General features: G+C 40.5%; 1 protein-coding gene across 1 annotated transcript in view; it reads right to left on the minus strand.

Moving 5' to 3' along the window:
• NISCH (nischarin) overlaps positions 1 to 13,285 on the minus strand; it is a 670,823-nt gene that overhangs the window by 402,348 nt on the left and 255,190 nt on the right. Inside the window, 1 exon segment of the mRNA XM_053721022.1 lies at positions 2,591 to 2,699. Coding sequence (XP_053576997.1) covers positions 2,591 to 2,699 — 109 coding nt within the window.

Below are 13,285 nucleotides of genomic sequence, written 5' to 3' on the forward strand. Positions count from 1 at the left end.
ATTTATGACAACTACTGCCCTATAGAATTCCCATGCATAAAAAGGAATACTTTTTTAAAGCACATCGTGCTGCAAAGTGTCTTAGACAGTCCTGGGCTGTGAAACCCTAAAATACTACAGACTTCCATGTTTGTTTAACAATAGTGTGAAGTACTTTCGAGCTTCCCTTAAAAAGGTATTTTATATGCAAACCCATAAAATAGAATAATAAAAAAAAGGAGTGTACTTTTTCACAATAAACAATCTTTTTAATTTATTTAATTTTTTTTTTCAACATCAACCACCTTTATCCAATATATATGCAACCAGTCACTATTTTTATAACAGATAGTGCTTTCGGTCAACTGTTAATCATTCTTAAAAAGGGACATGAAACACAATATTTTTTTATTTCATGACTCAGGTAGAGAATACAATTTTAAACAACAACATTCAAATTTACGTCTATTTACTTTTCTTCAAAAATCCTTTGTTGAAGAAAAAGCAATGCACATGGGTTAGCCAATTACACAAGGCAACTATGTGCAGCCACCAATCAGCAGTTACTGAGTCTATTTAGATATGCTTTTCAACAAAGGATGTCAAGAAAATGAAGCAAATTAGATAATAGAAGTAAATTTAGAAAGTTGTTTAAAATTGTATTCTCTTTCTGAATCTTAACATAAAACAATGGGGTTTCAAGTCCCTTTACTGTGCAAATTAATCTATATTATAGGCAATAAAAATAGCGATATTGATTCGTGAGTGAACATAAAAGTGAAACTAAGAATAAGCACCAAGGCACTCTACGATACGACAATATGTATTTTGTATAATTCCATTAAAAAAAATACGAAATAAAATTATTTTTAGTTTTTCAAGAACCTTTTTTTACATTTTGCCACATTTCCATTCTTAGGGGGAAAAAAATCTGTTGTTTGAAACCTACTGACAAGGTACTTGTGCCATGAACACAGCTGCCTACACAAATAAAAATGTTTTTATATAACTATTGTGCTTATTAATTATTCAAAGTGCATATGTATTTTCTTTTTCCTTTGAAACTTTCAAAATTCATTGGATGCATTGTCAGTTTAATGCGACTTGGTAACATTGACATTAATCATCCTTTTAGGAAGCTTTGGTTTGCGTAAACCACTAAAAAATGTTTCCAACTTCCCCATACTGAAATATAAACACAAGCAGCATCTCAGGAAGAATAGTTGGCACTTATGGACTGCTGGCATCTAAAAAACAGAATTTATGCTTACCTGATAAATTTCTTTCTTTTGCGATGTACCGAGTCCACGGATTCATCCTAACTTGTGGGATATTGTCTTTCCTGACAGGAAGTAGCAAAGAGAGCACCCACAGCAGAGCTGTCTATATAGCTCCCCCCTTAACTCCACCCCCAGTCATTCTCTTTTCTGGCTCTAAGCAGGAAGAGTAAAGAGAAGAGGTGTTAAACTGTTAGTTTTTATTTCATCTTCAATCAAGTGCTTCTAATGTGGCCTGATGGTTAGCATGTCAGCTTTCTAAGCGAATGGTCAAGGGTTCAGCTATGGGGCACACCAGAATTGGATCTGATGGCGTCTCGTCAGAACGCCAAACTTCTTCGTTACGGATCCAGGTCAAGGGATACTCAGGCAGTACTGATAGATGCTCTAGCAGTACCCTGGTCGTTCAACCTGGCTTATGTGTTTCCACCATCCCCTCTCCTTCCGCGTCTGATTGCCAGAATCAATCAATGGTGCTCTCTTTGCTACTTCCTGTCAGGAAGGACAATATCCCACAAGTTAGGATGAATCCGTGGACTCGGTACATCTTGCAAAAGAAAAAAAAACTGATTTTAATTTAAAATTATCAGACTCAAGAAGCCTACCTTTTTTTTTTTTTTTTTTTTTAAAGTGAAGGTAAACTTTGATGAATGAAAGCCCATTTTTTTAAAATACTATTAAAAACAGGGGCACTTGAATTCATCAAAGTTTACCTTCATTTTAAATTAAAAAAAAAGGTGGGCTTCTTCAAAGTGAAGGTAAACTTTGATGAATGAAAGTCTGTTTTTTTAAAATACTATTAAAACCAGGGGCACTTTCGTTCATCAAAGTTTAGAAGGCAGCCGTTTTGATTAAAACGTACCTTTGTTTTTTTCACACCCAGAGCAGCTTCCCCCACCAGAGATCCTCTATTCACACGTCATCAATGACTAATCCAGCTTCCTCCAATCACGGCATGGCCTCATGCAATGACTACCCTGGGGGGAAAGCAATGATTGGAGGAAGCCGGATTAGTCATTGCTGACGTGTGAAGAGAGGATCTCCGGGTCAGGGAAGCTGCTCCGGCTGTGAAGAGGAGAGAGGTAAGTTTTAATCAAAATGTCTGCTTTGTAAACTTTGATGAATGAAAATGCCCCTGTTTTTAATAGCATTTTTTAAAAAACGGGCTTTCATTCATCAAAGTTTACCTTCACTTTAAAGATAATAACTAAGCTTATAGCTAAAAAAAGATAATCAGCACAAACACAGATTTATGCAAGAACGAAGGCAAAAATAGTAACAGTAGACTTAGCGAAAGCTTTTAAGATAGCCCTAGAAGATACATACATGATTACCTTTGCTGGAGCTAACAGGCCGAGATAAAGAAGAAGAGGAAGCATTTGAAGGAATAGAAGAACATTTGGTTTTGGAGCTGGCAGCAGTGAGCCGGGATTCCTCACTGATCTGATAAACAAAGAAAAGAGAAGATGTACAGCAGCAACAAAAAATGATAAATGCGCCCTAAACACAAATCATAAATACGCTGATGTTCCAATAAAAATATAGCAACACAAAATCACCAGTACACAAGGATATAAAGTGCTCTTAAACACTCATTACGAGTATGTAACATCATTTGAATTAATACGTTTTTCTTTATATTATAAAAACAATTAACTTGGATATGTTTCATAATACTGTTTAAAGAGATTTAAGTAAAATAAAAATCAAAGGGGCAGCATATTCTTCAGCAAAAATGATCCTTTGACGTTGACTCATCTAGGGATTAAAAAGGGGATGTCGATTCCTTTATGGACTAATCCATTTAAATACTGTATTCTTATGGCAACTTTCAAGGTGTGTAACACACCACTATAAACCTTCTATAGATTTGACTTCTTCTAGCTACTCTCATGAGTTGTCCTGCTTGGTCCTCTGACATTTAGAGAGTGGGCCAGCGTTAGAAGCCCTTCTCAGATTTGCAATATTCTTTTTCAGGGCCTCTGCTGCAAACAAAAAGAGACCAAAAAGTGTGATGCTTTTACTGCAGAAATGATGAACTATAATCTTATCATATATCATAGAGTAAGAGTTTATAAAGTTGATAAAATGAGTAACCTTTACAAGTTAAATCTGTGAGCGTCATCCTATAGTTGTCGTTGACATAAATAAAATCATACAAACTATGAATTTAAAAAGAGAATTTATGCTTACCTGATAAATTACTTTCTCTTGTGGTGTATCCAGTCCACGGATTCATCCTTTACTTGTGGGATATTCTCCTTCCCTACAGGAAGTGGCAAAGAGAGCACACAGCAGAGCTGTCCATATAGCTCTCCCTCTAGCGCCACCCCCCAGTCATTCGACCGAAGGTTAGGAAGAAAAAGGAGAAACCATAGGGTGCAGTGGTGACTGTAGTTTAAACAAAAAAATCTACCTGACTTAATAGCCAGGGCGGGCCGTGGACTGGATACACCACAAGAGAAAGTAATTTATCAGGTAAGCATAAATTCTGTTTTTTCTTGTAAGGTGTATCCAGTCCACGGATTCATCCTTTACTTGTGGGATACCAATACCAAAGCTTTAGGACACGGATGAAGGGAGGGAACAAGACAGGTACCTTAAACGGAAGGCACCACTGCTTGTAAAACCTTTCTCCCAAAAATAGCCTCCGAAGAAGCAAAAGTATCGAATTTGTAAAATTTGGAAAAAGTATGCAGCGAAGACCAAGTCGCTGCCTTACAAATCTGTTCAACAGAAGCCTCATTTTTAAAAGCCCATGTGGAAGCCACTGCTCTGGTAGAATGAGCAGTAATTGTTTCAGGAGGCTGCTGGCCAGCAGTCTCATAAGCCAAACGGATGATGCTTTTCAGCCAAAGGGAAAGAGAGGTAGCGGTCGCCTTCTGACCTCTCCTCTTACCAGAATAGATAACAAACAAAGAAGTTGTTTGTCTGAAATCCTTAGTTGCTTGTAAATAGAACTTTAAAGCACGAACCACATCAAGATTGTGTAACAGACGTTCCTTCTTCGACGAAGGATTAGGACACAGAGAAGGAACAACAATTTCCTGGTTAATATTCTTATTAGACACAACCTTAGGAAGAAAACAGGGTTTGGTACGTAAAACTATTCCGCATGGAACACCAGGTAAGGTGAATCACACTGTAAAGCAGATAACTCTGAAACTCTTCGAGCAGAAGAGATAGCTACCAAAAACAAAACTTTCCAAGATAAAAGCTTAATATCTATGGAATGTAAAGGTTCAAACGGAACCCCTTGAAGAACTGAAAGAACTAAATTCAGACTCCATGGCGGAGCCACAGGTCTATAAACAGGCTTGATTCTGACTAAAGCCTGACTAAACGGTTGAACATCTGGTACCTCTGCCAGACGTTTGTGAAAAAGAATAGACAAGGCAGATATCTGTCCCGTTAAGGAACTAGCTGATAATCCTTTCTCCAATCCATCTTGGAGAAAGGACAAAATCCTAGGAATCCTAACCTTACTCCATGAGTAACCCTTGGATTCGCACCAAAAAAGATATTTTCGCCAAATCTTATGGTAGATCGTCCTGGTGACAGGCTTTCAAGCCTGAATCAGGGTATCAATAACCGACTCAGAGAACCCACGCTTTGATAGAATTAGGCGTTCAATCTCCAAGCAGTCAGACGCAGAGAAATTAGATTTGGATGTTTGAAAGGACCTTGTATTAGAAGGTCCTGCCTCAGTGGTAGTGTCCATGGTGGCACAGAGGACATGTCCACTAGGTCTGCATACCAGGTCCTGCGTGGCCACGCAGGCGCTATTAGAATCACTGACGCCCTCTCCTGCTTGATTCTGGCAACCAGACGCGGGAGGAGAGGAAACGGTGGAAAAACATAGGCCAGATTGAAGGACCAAGGCGCTGCTAGAGCATCTATCAACACCGCCTGGGGATCCCGGGACCTGGACCAGTAAAGACGAAGTTTGGTGTTCTGACGAGACGCCATCAGATCCAATTCTGGAGTGCCCCATAGCTGAATCAGCTGGGCAAACACCTCCGGGTGGAGTTCCCACTCCCCCGGGTAAAAAGTCTGACGACTTAGGTAATCCGGCTCCCAGTTGTCTACTCCTGGGATGTGAATTGCTGAGAGATAGCAAGAGTGATCCTCCGCCCACCTGATTATTTTGGTTACTTCCATCATTGCTAGGGAACTCCTTGTCCCCCTTGATGATTGACGTAAGCTACAGTCGTGATGTGTTCCGACTGAAATCTGATGAATTTGGCCGCAGCTAGCTGAGGCCATGCCTGAAGCGCGTTGAATATCGCCCTCAGTTCCAGAATGTTTATCGGGAGAAGAGCTTCTTCCCGAGACCATAAGCCCTGAGCTTTCAGGGAGTTCCAGACTGCACCCCAGCCCAACAGACTGGCGTCGGGTTGTTACGATGATCCACTCTGGTCTGTGGAAACACATTCCCTGAGACAGGTGATCCTGAGACAACCACCAGAGAAGAGAATCTCTAGTCCCCTTGTCCAACTGTATTTGAGGAGACAAATCTGCATAATCCCCATTCCACTGTTTGAGCATGCACAGTTGCAGTGGTCTGAGGTGTATCCGTGCAAAAGGGACTATGTCCATTGCCGCTACCATTAGTCCGATTGTCTCCATGCACTGAGCTACAGATGGCCGAGGAATGGAATGAAGAACTCGGCAAGTAGTTAAGAGTTTTACCTTTCTGACCTCCGTCAGAAATATTTTCATTTCTACCGAGTCTATTAGGGTTCCTAGGAAAGGAACTCTTGTGAGGGGGGAGAGAGAACTCTTTTTGATGTTCACCTTCCACCCGTGAGACCTCAGAAAGGCCAATACAATTTCCGTGTGAGACTTGGCTCTTTGGAAAGTAGACGCCTGAATTAAGATGTCGTCTAGGTAAGGCGCCACTGCTATGCCCTGCGGTCTTAGAACCGCCAGGAGGGACCCTAGCACCTTTGTGAAAATTCTGGGAGCAGTGGCCAACCCGAAAGGAAGAGCCACAAACTGATAATGCTTTTCCAGAAAGGCGAACCTGAGAAACTGGTGATGATCTTTGTGATAGGAATATGTAGGTACGCATCCTTTAGATCCACGGTAGTCATATATTGACCCTCCTGGATCATTGGTAAGATTGTCCGAATGGTCTCCATCTTGAATGATGGGACTCTGAGGAACTTGTTTAGAATTTTGAGATCCAGGATTGGTCTGAAAGTTCCTTCTTTTTTGGGAACCACAAACAGGTTTGAGTAAAACCCCAGCCCTTGTTCCGCAATTGGAACTGGGTGGATCACTCCCATTGTATGTAGGTCTTCTACACAGCGTAAGAACGCCTCTTTCTTTGTCATGTCTGAAGACAGACGAGAAATATGGAACCTTCCCCTTGGAGGGGAGTCCTTGAATTCTAGAAGATATCCCTGGGATACAATCTCTAAGGCCCAGGGATCGTGTACGTCTCTTGCCCAGGCCTGAGCGAAGAGAGAGAGAGTCTGCCCCCTACTAGATCCGGTCCCGGATCGGGGGCTACCCCTTCATGTTGTCTTAGAGGCAGCAGCAGGCTTCTTGGCCTGTTTACCCTTGTTCCAGCCCTGGTAAGGCTTCCAGGCTGCCCTGGGTTGTGAAGTGTTACCCTCTTGCTTTGCAGCAGGGGAGGATGAAGCAAGACCGCTCCTGAAATTCCGAAAGGAACGAAAATTATTTTGTTTGTTCTTCGTCTTGAAGGACTTGTCCTGGGGGAGAGCATGGACTTTTCCCCTAGTGATTTCTGAAATAATCTCTTTCAATTCAGGCCCGAAGAGGGTCTTTCCTTTGAAAGGGATGTTCAATAGTTTGGATTTTGAGGACACATCGGCCGACCAGGACTTTAGCCATAACGCCCTGCACGCTAAAATGGCGAAACCTGAATTTTTTGCCGCTAACTTAGCTATTTGGAAAGCGGCATCTGTGATAAAAGAATTAGCCAGCTTAAGAGCCTTAATTCTGTCCATAATGTCCTCATATGAGGTCTCCGTCTGGAGCGCATCTTCCAGCGCCTCGAACAAGAAAGCAGCTGCAGTGGTTACAGGAACAATGCACGCAATAGGCTGGAGAAGAAAACCTTGTTGAACAAAAATTTTCTTAAGTAAACCCTCTAATTTTTTATCCATAGGGTCTTTAAAAGCACAACTGTCTTCAATTGGTATAGTTGTGCGTTTAGCAAGTGAAGAAACAGCCCCCTCCACCTTAGGGACCGTCTGCCACGAATCCCGCATGGGGTTAGATATGGGGAACATTTTCTTAAAAACAGGGGGGGACGGACGAAGGGAATACCTGGTTTATCCCACTCCCTAGTAACGATATCCGCAATCCTCTTAGGGACCGGGAACACATCAGTGTAGACAGGAACTTCTAGGTACTTGTCCATTTTACACAATTTCTCTGGAACCACCATAGGGTAGCAGTCATCCAGAGTAACTAATACCTCCTTGAGCAATAAGCGGAGGTGTTCTAGTTTAAATTTAAAAGCCAACGTATCTGAGTCTGTCTGAGGAGCAACCTTTCCCGAATAGGAAATTTCTCCCTCAGACAGCACATCCATCGCCCCCATTTCAGAGCGTTGTGAGTGTATATCGGATACGGCTACTAAAGCGTCAGAATGCTCAGAATCTGTTCTTAAAACAGAGCTATCACGCTTTGCAGGTAACACGGGCAGTTTAGATAAAAACACTGAGAGGGTATTATCCATGACTGCCGCCAAGTCTTGTAAGGTAAAAGAGTTAGACGCACTAGAGGTGCTAGGCGTCGCTTGAGCGGGCGTAACTGGTTGTGACACTTGGGGAGAGGTTAACGGGCTAACCTCATTACCTTCTATCTGAGAATCATCTAGGGCCACATTTTTAAGTGCAACAATATGTTCTTTAAAATGTATAGACATATCAGTATAAGTGGGACACATTCTGAGAGGGGGTTCCACCATGGCTTCTAAACACATTGAACAAGGATTTTCCTTGGTGTCAGATATGTTTAACAGACTAGTTAGTAAGGCAAACAGGCTTAGAAATCACTTTAATCAAGTAAAAACACACTTTGCAAAAAACGTTACTGTGCCTTTAAGAGATAAAAAGGCACACAATTTTTCCAAAACAGTGAAAAATGCAGCAAACTTTTCGAAATTTTTACAGTATGTACCTAGCATTAGTAAGATTGCACCACTAGCAATAAAAACGATTAATTCCTTAATGCCCAAATCAGATCGATATTAAGCCAAGAGACCGGTTAAAACAACTTCAGCACCTTGCCACAGCTCTGCTGTGGCCCTACCTGCTCTTAGGAGTCAGATTTGTGGGGGAAAAGCTTCTTATGGGTCCTCAAACTGTAGCAGGACCCTCCATGTGAAAATGCCTGAAGTTCTAGTCACTAAAACTGCGCATCTGAGGCGCGAAATTAGGCCCCTCCCACCTTACTCCAGTGCTGTGAGGCCTAAAGAAACACTCCTAAGTGTTTTGATAATAGCCATGTGGGTAACAACCCCTGAAAGAAACCCAAAGGAACCTTCAAAGTGTCTCAAAAAAACAATATTTTTCAATAAAAACCGTTTGCCATTAAGTAGTGTCAACCAGCATAAATTAGCCCTGTTATGTAAGCTAGCAATTCCATACTTAGTCTCTGAATACAGCTTACCCTTCCCTCATGGGGATCTTATCAGTCTTTTCTAGCATTATCACAGTCTTGTCTAGAAATAAATGAATGAACATACCTTATTGCAGCCTGACCTGCAAACCGCTCCCCCCAACTGAAGTTTTCTTGTACTCCTCAGTCCTTTGTGGGAACAGCAGTGGATTTTAGTTACAACATGCTAAAATCATCTTCCTCCCTGCAGAAATCTTCATCTCTTTTCTGCTAGAGAGTAAATAGTACACACCGGTACCATTTAAAATAACAAACTTTTGCTTGTAGAAAATAAAAACTACAATTCTAACACCACATTCACTTTACCCTTCCGAATACTTAGAGCCGGCAAAGAGAATGACTGGGGGGTGGAGCTAGAGGGGGAGCTATATGGACAGCTCTGCTGTGTGCTCTCTTTGCCACTTCCTGTAGGGAAGGAGAATATCCCACAAGTAAAGGATGAATCCGTGGACTGGATACACCTTACAAGAGAAAAAATGAATTAACATAAACATGTTATTTTCGCTAAAATAAATGCTGCAATACCATGTTTATATTTGTTTGAGAACTGCTAATTATTGGTAAAATGTGCAAGGACAAATAAGGGTGATCAGACACACACCAAATGAATGCAATACAATCTGTATTAGCATAGGCAAATCAAGGAGCTCACACAATAATGGGTCATGATAAAACAAATCAAAGGAACTGTGTCATCAGATAAAGAGTATAACAAGTACTTTGGCCCTGAAAGGGGCCCACTCGCTATGACTATTATAATGCTTGTGTGTATAACCACAGAACCATAACCTTTGAATGTGTGTTGTTTCCTTTCCTTTTATGCTGTGGAGTGCCCTCCTCTTAGTGCTCTTCGTACAAAACGTATGACAAAATATATGGTTTTCTTTTTCCAAGATTAACATGCAAGGTGAGGGAGGAACCACCTACCTGGACATTTAAAGCTTTTCATTTTCAAATCTGCCCATGGGTAAAGGAAGGGCACTGACTCAGTCTTGTTACAATGGGCTCATAGGTTATAGCCCTACAGTTAGTTTCCTCACTTTCTGTTTTTTCATGGCAGATGTTTTGTTATCTCCTTCTCTTTTATAATTTATTCCAGTACATGAATAGCTCAGAAGTAGATTCAACAATGCTTTATTGCGTGTGTCCAACTCCAAGCATTTGAGTCTCATTTATTCTGTTATCATGCTGAATTTCCATTTCCCCAAACAGACCCATCTAACTAGATGCCTCTGCATTAGTGTCTCTCACTAATACTGCCAAAGAAAGGTAACAGAGGGGCTCTGTACTAAAGATGTACAAACTTCAGCAACATATACATGAATTTAAAGGGACAGTCTACCATAGAATTGTTATTGTTTTAATAGATAGATAATCCCTTTATTACCCAATCCCCAGTTTTGCATAACCAACATAGTTATATTAATATACTTTTTACTTCTGTGATTATCTTGTATCTAGGAACCTTCTTCCAGCCCCCTGATCACATGACTGTGACCGTTTATTATCTATTGTCTTAAATTTAGCATTGTTTTGTGCTAAATCTTAAATAACACTGTGTTCAGGCACAGAGGGTTATCTATATGTCCCACGTGTACTTTCTGTCTCTTTGTGTTGAAAAGAGATTATAAAAACATGTGATAAGAGGCAGCCCTCAAAGGCTTAGAAATTAGCATATGAGCCTACCTATCTTTAGTTTAAACTAAGAATACCAAGAGAAAAAAGCAAATTTGATGATAAAAGTAAATTGGAAATTTGATTAAAATTAAAAGTCCTATCTGAATAATGAAAGTTTAATTTATACTAGACTGTCCCTTTAAAGGTAAAATGTTCTAAATCACATCCATACATATAATGTATGTACTGTATATTATTATATTCCATTAAATAAACCAATGAACAATAACATAGCAAACCCTTCACATTCCTCTGCAAGATTTAAAGGGACATTGTAACTAGATTTCTCTTTGCATAAATCTTTTGTAGATGATCCATTTATATAGCCCATCAGGGGAGTGTTTTTGTAACAATGTATGGTTTTTCTTATTTATTTTTTTAATAACATTATGCTGATTTCAGATTCCTAACCAAGCCCCACAGTGTCAGATGTATACACGGGTTTACAGACTCCTGCTGGCTCCTGTTTGTATAATCTGCCCTTTCATATGCAAGGGGGGGGGGGGAGAGTATCTGCTCTTTTTGTTTTCCCAGCCCCTTCCATTGGGTGTCCCAGCCTAAACTCATCCCACAGTGCTTAACTGGGAGCTTCTACGTTAACTTTTTAAAAGCTTTTAAACTGGATATTTAGATCAGTATCGGTGCATATTCTTCCTTATAGTAGTATCTATTACATGCAGTTATATGAAAATTGGTGTACACTTTCCCTTTAACTGGTCAGAAAGTACAAGAATTTTTGCTACAGGGTCCTTTTACCAGAACTTAGTGCATCTATAAGGGTAAAGTATATCTGGCATTATGACCCTTCCTTTCTTAAACAGCTTTCTAAGCATCTACATAAAATTCAGCAAAACAAAACACAAAACAGTAATATAGTAAATATAAGCACAAAAAACTATCTATAAATAGTCTCTGTATCAGAATTCAAATCCCCAAACTGATTTATTCGATATTCTCCAGTTGTTTTGATAGCGTGTATGTGTCTGGTCACTCATCCAATTTTCCTTTGCACATCTTACACCTATTTAGCTGTTAAACAACAAAAACCAAGGGATGGAAAGGACAAAATTGTGATGTACATGAGTGCATTCAAGCTGAAAGTGAATGTCAATTTTCAGCAATGAGTGCCCGGTTTTTAAAAATACTTTTAAAAACAGGGGCACTTTCATTGATGAAAATTTACATTGCACTGGATTTGTAGAAATACTTACCTTTTACTTCTGCAAAGCCGGATCGACGATCCCAGCCTCAGTTCCTCTGTACTGACGTCAGAAATGTCAAAACCGGCTTCCTCCAATAATGGCTTGCACCCCAGAGCGTCCATCTCGTGATGCCCGGCTGTGATTGGAGGAAGCCAGTTTCGTCATTGCTGTGGTTGTACAGCAGGAAGAAGGCGGCGAGGGATCATCTATCCGGCTTTGCAGAAGTAAAAGGTATTTCTACAAATCCGGTGCAATGTAAACTTTCATCAATGAAAGTGCCCCTGTTTTAAAAAGTATTTTTAAAAACCGGGCACTCATTGCTGAAAATTGACATTCACTTTAAATATATATACTCCCATAAGCAAAAATGCTTCTAGTAAGTTCTTATTTTTTGTCGTATGCTATGAGTGCCTTGCGCACCAGCATTCAAGCACCCTCACCTTCACAGAGTGAGCGGTGGTATGCATGACATGGTCTCTGAGCAGGCAGGCATGGTGCTTAAATTCTGAATAGTCACATGTTGCATATATCCGTATGCCACTCACACATTAATAACTTTTACTAGAAGTTTTTGCTAATGGAAGAATATTGCCAAATACTTCTATTAAAAAAACATAATTTATGCTTACCTGATAAATTCCTTTCTTCTGTAGTGTGATCAGTCCACGGGTCATCATTACTTGTGGGATATTATCTGCTCCCCTACAGGAAGTGCAAGAGGATTCACCCAGCAGAGTTGCTATATAGCTCCTCCCCTCTACGTCACCTCCAGTCATTCGACCAAGGACCAACGAGAAAGGAGAAGCCAAGGGTGTAGTGGTGACTGGAGTATAATTTAAAAAATATTTACCTGCCTTAAAAAACAGGGCGGGCCGTGGACTGATCACACTACAGAAGAAAGGAATTTATCAGGTAAGCATAAATTATGTTTTCTTCTGTTAAGTGTGATCAGTCCACGGGTCATCATTACTTGTGGGATACCAATACCAAAGCAAAAGTACACGGATGACGGGAGGGATAGGCAGGCTCTTTATACAGAAGGAACCACTGCCTGAAGAACCTTTCTCCCAAAAATAGCCTCCGAGGAAGCAAAAGTGTCAAATTTGTAAAATTTGGAAAAAGTATGAAGCGAAGACCAAGTTGCAGCCTTGCAAATCTGTTCAACAGAGGCCTCATTCTTAAAGGCCCAAGTGGAAGCCACAGCTCTAGTGGAATGAGCTGTAATTCTTTCAGGAGGCTGCTGTCCAGCAGTCTCATAAGCTAAACGAATTATGCTACGAAGCCAAAAAGAGAGAGAGGTAGCAGAAGCTTTTTGACCTCTCCTCTGACCAGAGTAAACGACAAACAGGGAAGACGTTTGTCGAAAATCTTTAGTTGCCTGTAAATAAAATTTAAGGGCACGAACTACATCCAGATTGTGCAAAAGACGTTCCTTCCTCGAAGAAGGATTTGGGCACAAGGATGGAACAACAATCTCCTGATTGATATTCC

The sequence above is a fragment of the Bombina bombina genome, chromosome 7 (assembly GCF_027579735.1).
Source record: "Bombina bombina isolate aBomBom1 chromosome 7, aBomBom1.pri, whole genome shotgun sequence".
Taxonomy (NCBI): Eukaryota; Metazoa; Chordata; class Amphibia; order Anura; family Bombinatoridae; genus Bombina; species Bombina bombina.